Source organism: Colossoma macropomum, unplaced genomic scaffold (genome assembly GCF_904425465.1).
Source record: "Colossoma macropomum unplaced genomic scaffold, Colossoma_macropomum, whole genome shotgun sequence".
NCBI classification, from domain to species: Eukaryota; Metazoa; Chordata; class Actinopteri; order Characiformes; family Serrasalmidae; genus Colossoma; species Colossoma macropomum.
In genome coordinates, this window is record NW_023494805.1 from 3,113,803 (window position 1) to 3,131,253 (window position 17,451).

General features: G+C 42.8%; 1 protein-coding gene across 1 annotated transcript in view; it reads left to right on the top strand.

The window, feature by feature from the left end:
• Window positions 1–1,975: 1,975 nt before the first annotated feature.
• Window positions 1,976–17,451, top strand: part of thoc1 (THO complex 1) — a 24,628-nt gene continuing 9,152 nt past the window's right edge. Inside the window, exons 1-14 of the mRNA XM_036596330.1 lie at window positions 1,976–2,148; window positions 2,858–2,931; window positions 3,544–3,604; window positions 3,696–3,762; window positions 3,982–4,100; window positions 4,474–4,522; window positions 6,187–6,282; window positions 8,053–8,135; window positions 8,632–8,705; window positions 9,585–9,693; window positions 12,391–12,525; window positions 13,197–13,297; window positions 13,962–14,028; window positions 14,608–14,658. Of these exons, the coding sequence (XP_036452223.1) occupies window positions 2,101–2,148; window positions 2,858–2,931; window positions 3,544–3,604; window positions 3,696–3,762; window positions 3,982–4,100; window positions 4,474–4,522; window positions 6,187–6,282; window positions 8,053–8,135; window positions 8,632–8,705; window positions 9,585–9,693; window positions 12,391–12,525; window positions 13,197–13,297; window positions 13,962–14,028; window positions 14,608–14,658 (1,134 nt within the window). The 5' untranslated portion in view covers window positions 1,976–2,100. The remainder of the gene's footprint in view (window positions 2,149–2,857; window positions 2,932–3,543; window positions 3,605–3,695; window positions 3,763–3,981; window positions 4,101–4,473; window positions 4,523–6,186; window positions 6,283–8,052; window positions 8,136–8,631; window positions 8,706–9,584; window positions 9,694–12,390; window positions 12,526–13,196; window positions 13,298–13,961; window positions 14,029–14,607; window positions 14,659–17,451) is intronic.

The following is a 17,451-nucleotide window of genomic DNA, read 5'->3' on the forward strand; positions in this document are numbered from 1 at the left end:
TTTTCATGAGACACAGCCAATCAGAACAGAGCTCATTTGCATACATCAGTCTTAAAGTGAATAGGGACATGATTGAGGGCAGGCAATCAAAACAGAGCTCATTTACTTACATAAATGAGGAAAAATAGAGGGCAGCCATTCAGAAGAGAGCTCATTTACATATATCAGTCTTAAAGTAAATGAGGAAAGATAGAGGGCAGCCAATCAGAACAGAGCTCATTTATATACTTACATGATGAAAGATAGAGGGCAGCCAATCGGAACAGAGCTCATTTATATAGTTAAATGAGGAAAGATAGAGGGCAGCCAATCAGAACAGAGCTCATTTATATAGTTAAATGAGGAAAGATAGAGGGCAGCCAATCAGAACAGAGCTCATTTATATACTTACATGATGAAAGATAGAGGGCAGCCAATCGGAAGAGAGCTCATTTGCATACATCAGTCTTAAAGTGAACAGTGACATGATAGAGGGCAGCCAATCAAAACAGAGCTCATTTACATACATAAATGAGGAAAGATAGAGGGCAGCCGATCAGAAGAGAGCTTATTTGCGTACATCAGTCAAGTAAATGAGGCAGAACAAAGATCATTTGCATACATCGGTCTTAAAGTGAATAGGGACATGATAAACAGCAGCCAATCAGAACAGAGCTCATTTACATACAGTCTTAAAGTGAGTGGACTGTAGTCTCTCTGCTTTTTGAATAACGGTTTATTCCTGTAAACCTGATCTGAGTTGAATGAAACACAGTAGCTTCCCATACAGTCCATTTAAAGACGGTCTGTTTCTGATCGGACGCTCTAATGTCTGTCATGTGGTCAGCAATCTGACCACTCCGCTCTGAAGTTCCAGCCTTTCAGACTCAGGACAAAAGCTTTTATCAGCACAGACATTAAAGAGACACCTCACCAAAAATATAAAAACTACTTATTACATTTTCAGGGTTTAAAAATGATTAAAGAAACCTGCAGGTTGTTTTTGCTTCCTAACTTACTTATTTAAAACTGTTATTATTATTATTATTATTATTATTATTATTATTATTGTTGTTGTTGTTGATGTTGTTGTATTTAATGTATGTATGTATCTGTTTGTTTGTTTGTTGTTTGAACCCTTTCTACATTCTTATTATTATTGATCATATTTGTTTATTCATTTATTTATTTTGTTACCTTTATCTTTATTCCTTTTTTTTTACTTAGACTGTTTATTTATGTTTGTTTAGCTCCTCATGTATCATTATTAACCGTATTTTTAAATATTTTTGTTTTTGCCCCAGCTGTGTTTTTGTTTACTTGGGAAATAAAATTTTATTTATTTATTTATTTATTTATTTATTTATTTATTTATTTATTGTGTTGTTTATGTTATATTTCTAAATATATGTCAATGATTAACTAAACTAATTTCATTTATTTATTTGTTTATTTATTTAACCTCTAGCATTTCATTATTTTTTAATATTTAATGATGTATTTACTATTTTGTTTGTTTATCCCAGCAAAACTACTTTATTTATTTATTCATTTATTTATTTTATTGAGATTCTAGTGTCGCATTATTATTGAAATTGTTGAAGTTGTGTGTTATTGTAATGTGTGTGTGTGTTGTGCTGTGTTATTGTGATAGTGTATGTGTGTGAGTGTGTTTTATTGTGATGTGTGTGAGTGTGTGTGTTGTGTTACTGTGATGTATTGTGATGGTGTGTGTGTGAGTGTGTGTGTGAGTGTGTTACTGGGATGTATTGTGATGTGTGTGTGTGTGAGTGTGTGTGTGTTATTGTGATGTATTGTGATGTTGTGTCTGTGTGTGAGTGTGTGTGTGTTATTGTGATGTATTGTGATGTGTGTGTGTGAGTGTGTGTGTGTTATTGTGATGGTGTGTGTGTGTGTGAGTGTGTGTGTGTGTGTGTGAGTGTGTGTGTTGTGTTATTGTGATGTATTGTGATGGTGTGTTTATGTGTGTGTGAGTGTGTGCTGTGTTATTGTGATGTATTGTGATGGTGTGTGTCGCCCCCTGCCGGTGGGTCCGGCTCATGGCGGGCAGTGATATGACCCGGAAGCAGAAGCGCGGTCAGGCAGAGTGGAGGAGCTAAGATGTCTCCGGGCGTGTTTAACCTGGTGGAGAGCAGAGAGAAGTTCACGGTAAACAGCCTTCACTCCTCCTCACTCCTCCTCACTCCTCTTTACTCCTCTTTACTCCTCTTCACTCCTCTTCACTCCTGACCCAGCGGCGGAGGAGCTCGGCGGGTGGAGGCGCCGTCTGTGGATCCTCCTCTGTGTCTGTGAGGAGATCAGACCGGCTGAGATCTGATCTGTGTTTCCTCCGTTTCTCCGTCTTTCTCCTGTGTTTCTGTCCGTTTAGCTGCAGTGCTGTAAACACCCGCCCCGCACTGTGAGGCTCAGACCGGCTTCTCCTGCGAACTCTCCCGGTCCACCTTAAAAGAAGCCGCAGTTACTCTGTCTGCCTGTCGGCGCCTCCAGGCGTTTGAATGGACCTGCTGCACCGTTTAAGGTGGACCGGGAGAGTTCCAATAAGAAGCAGAAGCTTATTTATGTGCTTAATTAGCTGTTAATCGCTCTGCCTGTTTGTGTCTGACTCTGTCTGTCTGTCTGTCTATCTACCTACATATTTGTCTGTCTGTCTGTCTATCTGCATATCAGTGCGTATATTTAATTATCTGTCTGTCTGTCTATCTGTGTACCTGTCTGTTTGTGATTCTATTTGTATACCATTCTGCCTGTCTCTCTCTCTGACGAGTGTAAGTGCTGCTGTTTAAGGTGGAGCAGGTCAGTCTGAGTGAGAATCAGACGTTGAAGCTCCTTCTTGGTTCTCCTGTTCTGTTTTTTACAGGCTGCTACTAAAACTGCTCTGTCGTCCAGGAGCTGCAAACCTCTGACCAGCGTGTTCACCCACCTCCCCGGAAAGTGAGTCCTGCGAGTTAGTGTTGGGCTGTGTGGATGGTCAGCTCTGTGTGCAGTGAGCTGCTCTGTGATGCTCTCTGTATGTGTGTGTGTGTGTGTGTGTGTGTGTGTGTGTGTGTGTGTGTAACGCAGTGGGTAACTCTGCGTTGTACTGTGTGTGTATATGTGGTCAGCTCTGTGACGCAGTGTGTGTGTAGTGGGCAGCTCTGATGCAGTGTGTGGATGGTCAGCTCTGTGATGCGGTGTGTGTGCAGTGGGCAGCTCTGTGATGCGGTATGTATGTGTGCAGTGAGCGGCTCTGGAACGCGGTGTGTGTGTGTGTGTGTGTGCAGTGCCACGCCGCATCACAGAGCCGCTCACTGCACACACGCTGTGTGGCCCACTGTACACACACACACACCCACCCCCCGCTCACTGCACACACACCGCATTACAGAGCCGCTCACTGCACACAAGCTGCATCGCAGTGGACCGCTCTGTGATGCGGTGTGCGTACGGTGGGCCGCTCTGTGTTGCGGCGTGCGTGCGGTGGGCCGCTCTGTGCTGCGGCGTGCGTGCGGTGGGCCGCTCTGTAATGCCCCTCTCACGGTGATGTGAACTCTGTGTGTTTGTCAGTGAGACGGAGAAGAAGAGCACGCTGGACCAGGCTCTGCGGGGCGTCCTGGTGGAGCAGATCGTGAGTTCCTCTCCATCCATCACACACCGGCCGGTCTATGGGTCACTGCAGGCCGCTCACACGGTGGACTAACGGCTCCTCTGTCTTACAGGTCAAACACGCAGACGTGGACGATCATCTCTCTCTGATCTACGTCAGCATCGATGGAGTCACTGAGGGTGAGAGACACAGAGCTCACAGCACAGCATGACTCACTGAGGCTTTTACAGTGAACTCTGGGAGTTTCCTCTGTTTAGCTGTAGATTCTCCTAATGAAGGTAGACGACCTGCAGCGGCCTTTATTGCGTCCGCTGGACCCGAGGACGTTCAGATCAGGGTTCGTCCTCCTTCATCTTTCTCCTCGTATGAATACTAAATCATCAGCCTAATCTCTGCAGGCATCTGCTCAGCCACCACCCCGTTCGTGTTGCTCGGCGATGTCCTGGACTGCCTCCCGCTGGACCAGTGTGATAAGATCTTCTCGTTTGTGGAGGAGAACGTTTCCACGTGGAAATCTGTGAGTTCAGAACTGCCTGTTTTATAAAACCACGCTTGTTGCTAATCAGCATGTTTACGGCTGAAAGACTTATTGTTTGTGTTTAAATTGAAATTTCAGTTTTTCCAGACTGTAACAGCAGCAGTTCTGACTGTAGCCTGACTTCACCACATCACTGTGTTAAGTTTTGAGTGGAGAAATGTAACCTTTTAACACAGAGCCCAGTCTGGCCCACTCAGCGTTCAGACCTCCAGTGGGTCTTTCTGCTGTTCTTGGCCCAAAATAACAAAACTGGACCTTTAATTTTGGAAAATAATCTCAAGTTAACTTGCTCTACTGGCTGATCAGTGTTGTGTATTTTTACTAAGATGCTCATTTGTTCTCATTTCAACAGAATTCCTTCTACTCGGCTGGGAAGAACTACCTGTTGAGGATGTGTAACGGTAAGAGCTCCATCATCAGTTTATGTTCTCTAGAATTCAAACACTGCATGTAGGAGCGTTTATACACCGATCAGGCATAACATTCTGACCACCTCCTTGTTTCTACGCTTATTGTCCATTTTATCAGCTCCACTTACTATATAGGTGCACTTTGTAGCTCTACAGTCACAGACTGTTACAAACTCCAGCAGCACTGCTGTGTCTGATCCACTCAGACCAGCACAACACACACTAACACACCACCACCACGTCAGTGTTACTGCAGTGCTGAGAATGATCCACCACCCAAATAGTACCTGCTCTGTGAGGGTCCATGGGGGTCCTGACCACTGAAGAACAAGGTAAAAGGGGGCTAACAAAGTATCAGAGAAACAGATGGACTACAGTCTGTAACTGTAGAGCTACAAAGTGCACCTATATAGTAAGTGGAGCTGATAAAATGGACAATGAGCGTAGAAACAAGGCGGTGGTCAGAATGTTATGCCTGATCAGTGTGTGTGAAATGTCTTCCTTAAAGCTGTGATTTGGCCAAAATATACTCAGTCAGCCGGGATGTGTTTGGTGTTACGCTTGATTATGTTGTTTATGACACTGTATGCCATGAAAATGGACAAATGTATATAACAAGGATAAAAACCACAGCAGAGGCCTGAACTCTGACCCTGATTCGGTCCATGTTTGTAGATAACCGAGTCAGACGATGTCGGAAACCTCATAATCAAGACTCTTAGAGACTAATGAACATCTCAGCACAGTCTGAGTCGAGTATACGATGGTTCAGACACACAGTTTGCCAAACCTTTGCCATTTTCTGGAAGACTGCACTCCTACAGGGTTCTTTAGTAAAGAAAGTGGTTCTGTTAGAACCATGAACACTCAGTGAACCCTTTGCGTGATTTAAAGGGTTCTGTGCATCAAGGAATGGTTCTTTAGATTGATGGAGAATGTGCAGTAGATTATATCGATGTGTATAGATGACACACAGAACCTTTTTGAAGTATTTGTATAGTACCAAAAAGGGTTCTTCTGTTGCTACAGGCCTGACATCGTACACTCTTAAAAAAAACAAAAAAAACAGTCTAGGGTTCTTTAGTAAGGAACGGTTCTGCATAGAGCCATGAACACTCAAAGAATCCTTTGCATGATTAAAGGCTTCTTTGCATCGTAAAAGGGTTCTTCAGATTGAATAATGTGTTGTATATGGTTCTGTATGGAACCTTTTGAAAATGGTTCTATATAGCGCCAGAAAGAGTCCTTGTATTGCTGCCAGTTTGACCTCGAACCAACAGCAGAACCTTTTTCGATGGTATATGGAACCATTTTCAAAATGGTTCTATGTAGAATTATCTACAGCATATTCTCCATCAATCTGAAGAACCTTTTCATGATGCCTATGAACATTTCAAGCATGAAATGGTTCTTAATAGAACTCATGGGTATAAATAGAACCATTCCTTTTACTAAAGAACCCTTGTTTTAAGAGTATACATAATAAAAGGACCCTTTTTGGTGCTATATAGAACCATAACAACATAGAAACCTTTCATGATGCAAAAAAAGCCTTTAATCATGTAAAGGGTTCTTTGAGTGTCGATGGTTCTATATACTAAAGAACCCTCTTTTTAAGGGTGTAGCAGGCTGATTTGTCCTGTTCTGCTCCTCAGATCTCCTCCGAAGACTGTCTAAATCCCAGAATACGGTGTTCTGCGGGAGGATCCAGCTGTTCCTCGCCCGGCTCTTCCCCCTGTCTGAGAAATCAGGTAACTCCCTAAAGGCAGCTGCACTGCAGCCACGCTGGGGAAGCGCAGAGCCGGTTCTGTCTGTATTTGATCTTTCAGTAATGGATCAGTTATTATAATCTGCAGAAATATTCTTTTCATCTACAAATTAAATAAACTCTATGTACACAACATCAAACATAGCAGTCAGTTATTAAATGTTTGAAAGAAGTTTTCACTTATTTTCTGTTATCAGCGCAAAAGAGTCTAGAACAGGGGTCCCAACCCAAAAGTTAAGAAGAGCCATTTTGTTCCTTCAACAGAAGTCAGTCCACCTCGGGAGCCACATTTTATATCCATTTATAGAAGTAATGTTTTACCATCTTGGCTGTAAATATGTCTCAGTATGTGCTGATGTACTAGTATAGAATAAAAAATGTGAACAAAAACTCAGACTTACTCTGCTCTGCTTAAACTTTAGCTCAGCTATAGCTGCTTTTCTCGCATCTCCAGCAGGAAACTTTTCCTCAAAAGTAGAACAGTTTCTGAAAAATTTCTCCAACGTTCGATTTTTTACGAGGCTGAAGTCGCTTCTCATTCGCCAGCCTCATGTTCGGACTTTCCTGTTTCACCTTAAATGGTGCAGCAGTTACATGCTGGCGTCTCAGGCACCATTTAAGGTGGAACGGGAAAATTCGAACAAGAAGCTGGCGAATGAGAAGCGACTTCAGCCTCGCGACTTTTTAGTGTTTGTCAGTTTCTCTTTGCAGATTAAACATATCAGGAAACCAGCTGGATTGATTATAAACACTAATAAGTCCATTCATCTCCAAATTATCGATGTTCATCTTAAATCTCTCTCTTTGTCTTTTCGTTAGCTGCTAGCTAGGCGAGCCTTACTTTACTGTAAAGGAGGATTATTTTATTTTTACCTAAAAATCTAATTCTGTTGTGGAGCCGCAACAGAGCAGGAAAAGAGCCTTGTTGCCGACCCCTGGTGTGGAACCTTCTCGAACCTTTTTCTGGTGCAGTAATACTGAATACGGCGACTGAAAATACAGATTATGGTGGCTGCACTATGAAATAAGAAACTGCTTGCTGCATAAATAGTTTTGTTTTTATTTATATTTCATATTACATTTGTATATTATATGTAGGGGCATCATGGGCTGGAGGTTAGGGAACCAGCCCTGTGACCAGAAGGTCACTGGTTTGATCCCCTGAGCCGACAGTACGTGACTCAAGTGCCCTTGAGCACCTAACCCCCAACTGCTCCCCGGGTGCCGTGGATAGGGCTGCCCAAGTGTGCTCACTGTCCCTTAGTGTGTGTGTTCACTAGTGTGTATGTGGTGTTTCACTGCATGGATGGGTCAAATGCGGAGGTGAAATTTCCCCATTGTGGGACTAATAAGGGTCACTCAGTCAAATTACTGGTTCAGTTCAGTTAATTAATTGACTAATTAACTGGTTAAGAAGGTTATTTTTTGAGTAAAACTTATATTCGTGCATTTTCTCGTTTGAAATGGTAGTTTGAGAGAAAAACAATAAAATTCTCAGAATTGGTTTTTAGCTCACGTTCTTTACACATCAAATAAATACAACAGCAGCATTTAGAAGTCATTAACGGGGGAAAAGGTGGAAATGGCTTCTTTTTTCCCGTCTGCCTTCAAAGGTTAAATAGTGGATGAATTGATTCTGGAAGTAACTGTTTCTTGCTGCTGTACCCGTGAGCTGTAGTGAGTGTGGGGCCTTGGCTGAAGATGGCTGTTTTCTCTTTGCCTGATTTTGTCTGACTTTCTGTTTCTCTTTCAGGTTTGAATCTGCAGAGTCAGTTTAACCTGGACAACATCACAGTGTTCAACAAGAACGAACAGGAGAGCACGTTCGGACAGCAGGTACCTGCTCTCGTTTGTACACCCAGCACACAAACTAAAGTACATCTGCTTCTGCCTTTGTCAGGGGTCCAAGGACACTGGAATTTTTAGGGGCAAGGTCAGGCTCAAAAACAAGGGGTAGGGGAGAAAATAAGAAATGGGACTGGACCTTCGTCTAGTTTGTTCTGTGATTTATTAAAGTGTAAAAATCCTAATTACTGGCGAAAAAAGGGTTAAACACATTTAAAATGAAAGCTACAGTGGTGTCAGAGTGTTCAGTTTCGTTTTTTTTTCCAAATCGATTTAGAAAAGGCCAAACTTTTTATTGTTTTCCATTAATTATGTCAAAATATACCTGGGTGCACTGCCAAAATGGAACCTCCGTGTTAGAAACACTCTCTGCCATCAGTGATCACTTCATTAACAAAGAATTTTTTCATTGTTTTCATTAAACGAATTCACGAATGCTGGTACTGATGAAGTTTTCTGTGTTCGTGTCTGTGTCTGTTTATCACAGAGCACTGAGGTGAAGGAGGATGGGATGGAGGTGGAGGAAGGAGAAATGGGCGATGAAGAAGCTCCGGCTCCATGGTGAGAAAATCTGCCTCATGTTTTGTTATATTTTCACAGCACTGCATCATAAATTATGAATAATTAACATCAAATATGTGTGGACTCCTAGTTCCATTCCGGTTGACGTGTCTCTGCTCTGCCCACAAATGTCTTCTTTCATAGCAGCTGTTGCTGGATTAATAGCTTTACAGAACCCCGGCAGAAACTCCCATTCAGCCCAGTACTTTCAGAGTTTCTCATTAGGCTGAATGAATAACCGACTCTAAATGTAGGTATTGTGATATAAACTGAGTCTGTTCTACAGTTTCTCATTAGGCTGAATGAATAACCGACTCTAAATGTAGGTATTGTGATATAAACCGAGTCTGTTCTACAGTTTCTCATTAGGCTGAATGAATAACCGACTCTAAATGTAGGTATTGTGATATAAACCGAGTCTGTTCTACAGTTTCTCATTAGGCTGAATGAATAACCGACTCTAAATGTAGGTATTGTGATATAAACTAAGTCTGTTCTACAGTTTCTCATTAGGCTGAATGAATAACCGACTCTAAATGTAGGTATTGTGATATAAACTGAGTCTGTTCTACAGTTTCTCATTAGGCTGAATGAATAACTGACTCTAAATGTAGGTATTGTGGTATAAACTGAGTCTGTTCTACAGTTTCTCATTAGGCTGAATGAATAACCGACTCTAAATGTAGGTATTGTGATATAAACTGAGTCTGTTCTACAGTTTCTCATTAGGCTGAATAGGAGTTTTTTGCTAGCTCACAACGGTAGCTATGAAAGAACACATTTGTGGGCGGAGCCTGGATCAGAAAATGTCTGTTTTATTCCACATTTCACAGTCCGGTCAGTGAACAGTGGACATTAAATGCCTGTTTTGTCTTCTAGTTCCATTCCGATAGACTATAACCTGTACAGGAAGTTCTGGACGCTGCAGGATTATTTCAGAAACCCTGTGCAGTGTTACGATAAGTTCTCCTGGATCACCTTCGTTAAGGTAGGAATACGATGACCTGTGCTCACCTGCACCCCACCTGCACCCCACCTGCACCCCTGAACACTGTAGTGTGTTTGTTAGGTTGGTATTTGTCAGGGCTGTCCTGATTACCTTTTTGGGCTCTGGATCGTCAGCAGTAATCAACAACGAATCTTCTCCCCGTGGGGGATTCATGTCTGCTGCCCGTGTTGAAAGCACATCCGCGGCTTCATCAGGAATCTCCAGGCTAGCTGCTTTCCTTGCCGGTCACTGTGGCGCTCATAGCACTGCCTCGCCCCGTCTACCAGGCCCGCTAACCTCTTTTAGCAGTAGGCTGGAAGGGTAATGCCGCAGTGCACGCACAGGTTGACCAGAGCTTTGTGAAGGTGGTCTAACTCGAGGTACGAAGGGCAACATCGCAGCCCTAGTAAGGGTCCAGTACGGCAGGGCGCTGTTTGCTGCCACACTGGGAATACAAGCTGTCCAGCGCCACGTTAGCGTGACGTTCACTGCTGTGAGAGCGGGATGTCAGGCGCCCGAGCGGAGATGGTCAGTATTTCCACATTGTAACCGTTTTAGGTTCGTTCCTACCAGGACTTTTATGTTGAAGAGTCTGAATGCGGGTGGACTGGTGGGTTTTTCCGCAGTAGAGCAGGGGGCTGTGTTTCTCGCCGTGTTCGTAACCTCAGGTCGTCTGAGTTTCTCCAGGGAACCCCGAACGTTACAGTAGTTTTCGCTCTTAAAATATGGTTCTTCAAAGGTTGTTGGGTAAAGAAAATGATTCTATGAAGTACCATGGACTCTCAAAGAACCCCTTGCATGATTAAACTGTTCTTTGCGTGGTGAAATGGTTCTTCAAATTGATGGAGAATGTGCTGTAGATGGGTCTATACAGCACCAAAAAGGCTTTTTCAAAAAGGTTCTGTATAGAACCATCCAGAGCACGTTCTCCATCAATCTGAAGAATGCTTTCACGATGCAAACGTCCTTTTAATCATGCTGAGGGTTCTATGAGTGTTCATGGTTCCATATAGAACCATTCAATACTTAGAGAACGAACAAAAAAAAAAAAAATCTGAATCCCGAAATTAAAAATACCTACATAACAAACGAATAAGAGAGGCGAATATTCGGGTCCAGCCTTTCTACTCGTTTCTCTTTCTAGTATTTTATCAGCAGCGGCCATTAAAACAGAAGCTCTGTGTATGAGCAGCCGAGCTCCTTCCAAGGTTCCCCTCCTCGTGTTCAGACGGGACTGCAGCTCCAAAAGCTCCTCAGCTCTGAGCTCCACTGTCTGTAGCTCCACTAAGACTGAGCTGAGCTCAGCCTCGCGCTGCCGCTTTCCATCAAACGGTGAACGAGACAAATAAAACAAGCTAAAACTGATAAATAAAGCAAGAATTCTAATTCTCTTACTGTTGGTGACTAGATAAGTGGTTTAATGTGTGTGTATATTTATGTATATCGTTAAATTGTTAAACAAGAGGGTTCTGTCTGCAACGCGCCGCCTGCTGGTGATATTCTGACCTGCAGAACATTATGGCTCATTATGAAAAGTAAGCAGTTGTTTTTAAGGGAGATTCTGAGGAAGAATATTCAGGAAATACCAACAAGTATTCAAAGCCTGTAAAAGGCTGTTTAGCTCTGTAAACTCATCATTAAAACCCATAAATAACTTTCAGTACAGTCATTCTACAGAAACGTCCACTTTTCTGTCTCTCCATATGAGTCACTGGTGTTACTGATCCTCATTGGTGTTACACATAGTAAAGGAAACACCAGAGACATTTTAATGAACAATGCATTTTACAAAATGACTGCTACAGAGCATCAAACCACATGTTGTAATGTGGAATTTAATCCATTTGTATTCTGTTTTTCACAGTTACCTCAGAATAAAGTGGGTCACACCAGTGACTTCAGCTAAAAGCTTCATATGAAATCATGAGCTAAATGAGAAAATCTCTGATAACTGAAAGACACAGTGGACTCACCATGAGCTTTTCTTCATAGATCCTCAGAAAATAGCAAAAGGAAGTCAAGTGATGTCATCAGTGTGACTTTTATTTCAAAATAAGAGATTTTTAGTTACGCAGTAACACCAGTGACACGACTCCTGGGGAACTTTCATTATATATTTTATTATATTTATTTGACATTTGTTTTCTTTGTCATTTAATTTTATATTTTCATAGTCATGTACAGATTATTGTAGTTAAAATTGCAGAAAAATGTGGGGGTTCTTTCTTCATATTTCTTCAGAATATGGCCTCAGCCTTCACACATGACTGTGGGGACGAGCTCTTCTGTGGTGCTTGGAGTTCTAGATAATTGATTTATAAATCAATGTTGCTAAATTGAGGCTCAAGAAGGTGTAATTGTTAAAATAACTTATTGTTTTATTATAAAATATAAATAAATTGTAACCCTAACATGTTTTTGAAGTGTAATATATCTGTCAATGCTAGGGGACAGAAATGGACGTTTCTGTCGAATGACCCAGACACACATGTGGTTTTGATAGTTTATACACATACAAAACTCTTACATAACATTTATTAATGAACACATAAAAAAGGTAATTTATTGTAAATATAAGTGGTGTTGAATCAGAGCTTAATGTCTAATTCCTCTCTCTCTCTCTCTCTGTCTCTCTGTCTCTCTGTCTCTCTCTCTCTCTCTCTCTCTCTCTCTCTCTCTCTCTCTCTCTCTCTGCAGTACTCTGATGAGACTCTAGCTGTGTTTAAGAGCTATAAACTGGATGACACTCAGGCCTCTAAGAGGAAGCTGGAGGAGATGAGGACGGCCGGAGGAGAACACGTCTACTTCGCCAAGTTCCTCACCAGCGAGAAGGTTCGCGCCGATCACCCTTCACTCAGGACAGAGAGAGAGAGAGCGAGCTTTGAGCCTCCGTCACATTTACTTATATTAGTAATACAATACAGCAATGTTCTGCGTTTTTCTTGCCTTGTATTTTTAAATAATATTTTCAAAATTCCTCCATAACTCAGTGTTTAAAATGTAAACAGAGAGATTCAGAGTGGTTTGGTGTGAAATGGTTCAGATGTCTTTACAGTGGTGGTGATAGGAACCAGGGGTCGCCATGACTACAGCACAAATATAGACATTTTATTTACTATCCAGAACCACCAGTGAACCTACACGAGTCTTCTGAGTCTATATGGAATGTTGATGATGGAAAATAGTGGAAAATCTGGAATAATCAGTTTTCTTTGGGGGCTGTTTAGCCTTACGGCACCCTGCATGTTATGTATCCCTCCACCATGAATGGAGTTAAGGCCAAAATCGCTTTCTGTGAGGGAGCTTTTAGAGGTGGACGTCTGGTTCCTATCACCACCACTGTGAACAGTTCTGACTCAGTAAGTTTCTCTAGAACAGAGCGTTTCACACCAAACCACTCTGAGCGACTCTGTTTACGTCTTATCCCAGTGAACGAACGGCTGTTTTGTTTGATTCTTCGGTATTTCGACCTCTGCCACCTGAACCGTGCTCTGTTTGTTTAGCTGATGGATCTTCAGCTGAGTGACAGTAACTTCAGACGCCACATCCTGCTGCAGTACCTCATCCTGTTCCAGTACCTGAGGGGGCAGGTCAAGTTCAAAAGGTGAGGCTGGATTAAATGCAGGTTCAGAAACGCAGACTGCAGTAAAAGTCCTGTGCTAATATGTGCGTCAAAACATGACGTTGAGTTGGGTTTGTTTGTTTGTTTGTTTGTTTATTGGTGTTGGGTTGTGTAAAAAGGCATCTCAGGTTTCGTCCTATATCAGCTGTCCTGGCTATACTGAATGCATAACCTGTGGTTTTAAATAATCAAAATGTTGACATTTATCAGTATTTTTGTCCTAATTATACATTTTTTAGAATTGCTGCATTTTTCCGACCATCCGGTGGTCATGTGTCACATTACTTTGTTGAAGAAATAAGTTTCTATTGTCGGATTTCACAACATTTAAACAAAGAATGTATCCACTTGATGTAAAACCTGATGTTAAATCCTGTGCGTTTCATATTTATGAGTGCGGTACGAGTAGGGCGCCATCAGGGGGCGCTAACGTTCTTTGACTGATTTGCATAGTGTGATCTGTCGTGGTACTTTGGTACAAAGACGCGTCATCCGTGCCTATAGCAGAGTTGAACCAGAGGGGGGTCGCTGCAGAGGCGGAACTGACCAGGATAATGATATTAAAAAAAGTATAGTTAGGTACAGAAAATGGCTGTTTTATCCAGATTTCTTGAGCTGATCTTTTCCTCTTCCTCATGTCTCGCAGCTCCAACTGCGTCCTCAATGACGATCAGACGGCCTGGATGGAGGAAACCACCAAACTCGTCTATCAGGTTGGTACCTTTACATACGGTTCCCAAATAAATACATCACTGACCTGACGGGCTCAAATTAAAGCTACACCACTCTTCAGAAAGAAGGTTCTTCAAGGCTTCTATATAGAACCACGAACACTCAAAGAACCCTTTGCATGATTAAATGGTTCTTTGCATCATGAAAGGGTTCTTCAGACTGATGGAGTGCTGTATTTTGAACAGGGTTCTATATAGCACCCAAAAGGGTTCTTCTACTGTTACAAGCTTGACGTTGTTACAGCACTTTCTCCATCAATCTGAAAAACCCTTTCACGATACAGAATCATGCACAGTTATGATCTTCAATCGTTCGTGGTTCTTTAGAGAACCGCTTCCTTCACTAAAGAACTTGAATACGTAAAGCCGTAAGACGTGATGTAAAAACGCCCAACTTGACTTTTAAATGCTCACCGTATTTTAGCCTGTTTTCACTCAATAATGCTACTTCGTTCTGGTTTAGCAAATACATCCTAACATGTAAACCTGTGCTGTATTACTGAGTTTACAGACTCAGTTTCCTGTGTTTTGTACTTAATTCTGTCGTGTTTTTCTCCTAAGTTGCTCAGAGAAACTCCTCCAGATGGTGATAAGTTTGCCGCCATGGTTGAGGTGGGTCTTCATCCGAGAGAGATTTTGCTCTAAATCTTTTTTCTGCCACACGTTGTTTTTTAAGAGTCTGTCGCTTCAGAAAAACATCCCCTACTTCACAGTCAAGCATGTGAAGTTTGGGTATTATTAAGGGGGCCTGTTATGCTTTTCCTCTTTATTTCAGTGTGTTATGTAGCTTTTTGTACATGTTAACAGTCTGCAAAGCTCAGCGTTCCCTCCAGAGAACAGAACCCACTTTTCTCAGCTGCCTGAAACGCCTCGTTGGAATTCCAGCCCTTTTCATTTGTAACAAGATGACATCATCTCGTAAAACAGTCCTTACTGCCCGCCTACCGGAGAGCTCGGCACACCCTCACACAGTACACAGCGGCTACCGGAGGAGGAGGAGTGTGTTCAGTGCTGTAGCCGTGTGGAGAGACGCTGACCGGACTTTCAGGATCCACTCTGGATCAAACTGATACGCAGAACCGGTGCCGCTGGAGAAACAGCCACAGTGGAGTTTACAGCTGCTCAGGAGAGAAGGGTCTGTCTGCAGGACAGGGGCGGAACACGGAGGGGCGGAACCGCTCTGGAAGTCGACCTATCAGAACAGAGTGGGCGAGCTGACCAGTCAGAGTACACTGGACTCTGAGGCAACCAATCTGGAGGCGGGGCTTAAATGTGCACTATATGATTCTGGAGAACAACTGTTAATATTTGAACTCAACAACAAAACAAATAAACCTCTCCTTTCTGTGCTTCTTCAGAAGCTCCGCCCCCAAATTCATGGACACACTTTGGCAGGGTGAACGATACTGGGCTATTTTTTAGGTCTTTGTGGCCATAAAACCCTTCGCAAACACACAGACAAATACCATCACAACATTAGAGCGAACAACCACACAGCAAGTGATGTAGCTAACGCTAGCTACGTTGTGGGTTAGCAAACTGTCACTACAGTTGCTAACCAGCTGCAATCAGAAACATTTGCAAACAGGATAAAACAACACTGACCTATCGGTTCCGTCAAACAGCAAGAGCAAGTTAATGTTGCCCACCTGTCCAGCAGAAACGGAGCAGCCTCCTCATCCCTTTTCATGCCGTTCAACTCTCGATGAAGCCAAAGTCGGTATCTTGTTTGAATTTTCCGGTTCCACCTTAAATGGTGCAGCAGTAACATTCAGGTGCAGAATGGAAGTGCTGCACCATTTAAGGTGGAACAGGAAAAAGCGAATAGGAAGCCAACTTCAACCTCGTCAACCTTGAGGAAGATTCGGTGGAGGAACATTTGGAAGGTCACTTTTACCTGAACGTGTCCTGCTGCACTCTTGCACACACAGTGCTGTGTGGGCGGTCACTGTCTTTGTCTCTTGAGGAGGGCAAAACCAAACGTGGGGAGGGCCGACATTTTCACAGGGTGGGACCAACATGCCCATGCGTCCGAAGAAAGGTGCGAAGAAAGGTGCGACTTCGTTCTCTGCTCAGGACACTGTTACTCCACTGTGTATTTACATGGAAAATAGTTGCTCATATCTGTGATGGACTGGCAACCTGTCCAGGGTGTATCCTGCCTTCTGCCCAGTGAGTTCTGGGATAGGAGGTGTGTGTGTGTGTGTGTGTGTGTGTGTGTGTGTGTGTGGTTGCTCGTATATTTATGCTCAAAATATTGTATGCAGAACCTTTAAAGACACAGGAACTCTTAACAGAACATTTCAGACAGAGAGTAAATAATAGGGGTGCGGGAAAAACTCGATTCTTAGATGCATCGCGATGCGGACGTGAACGATTCTGAATCGATTCACAAATGTTAAAAATCAATTTTCTAAATATTTATAACGTAATGTTGACGGAACGTGAAAAGGCGGAACTGGAAGTGCGGAAGTGCAGCGCCCGGACAGTCTGTGGGACACATAACAAAAAACACAAGTGGATGAGTGAGAAATCCGACCGGCTCCCTCTGCGTTAAAGCCAGGTTAGGTCAGGAGTCACAACACAAATGATAAGAAGAGCCATTTTGTCCTTTCAACAAAGTCAAACCACCTTGGGAGCCACAACATTTAATGCCCAGTATGTCTCAGTTTGTGCTGATGTCCTAGTATGGGCTAAAAATATAAAGGAGAGCGCAGATTTACTTCGCTCTGCTTTAAGCTTCAGCTTTAGCCGCTTTCCTCCCATCTCCGCCAGAAACCTTTCTTCAAAACTAGAAGAGTTTCTTGTAAAATGTCTCAGCGTCCGGCTGTTTTACGAGGCTGAAGTCGCTTCTCATTCGCCAGTTTCTCGTTCTAATTTTCCCGTTCCACCTTAAATTCTGCCTTAGGCGCCAAATGTAACTGCTGCAAGATTTAAGGTGGAACAGGAAAGAGAAGCGAGTTCATTTTCGCAACTTTTTAGAGAAAGACAGTCTCTCAGCAGATTTAACCCACCGCGCTGCTTCTAAATGCGAATAAGTCTCCAAATGTTCGTCTTAATCTCTGTTTTTTCGTTCGCTACTGGCGAGGCCAGACCTCGGGGCTGTGTGACCTGCTGTCTGCTGTCTGTTCTCAGTCGTTGAGAACCAGGCCTTTCGCGCTATGCTGCACACTTTGGAACCGAGATTCAGCGTCCAGTCTCGAAAATACCCCCTCCCCCGTGCTGCGTGGACACCCGATACCTCTGGATCTTATTTCAGGGTAACAGCGCATTTTATCGCAGATGAGTGGCAGCAGCGTCTCTGAATGAGAGCCTTCTAGTTCACTTGCCACATCACTTCCATTTGATTTATTAATAAAAGATATTTTTTATATTTAAGGCCAAGTATTTGTAATGATCCGTAAT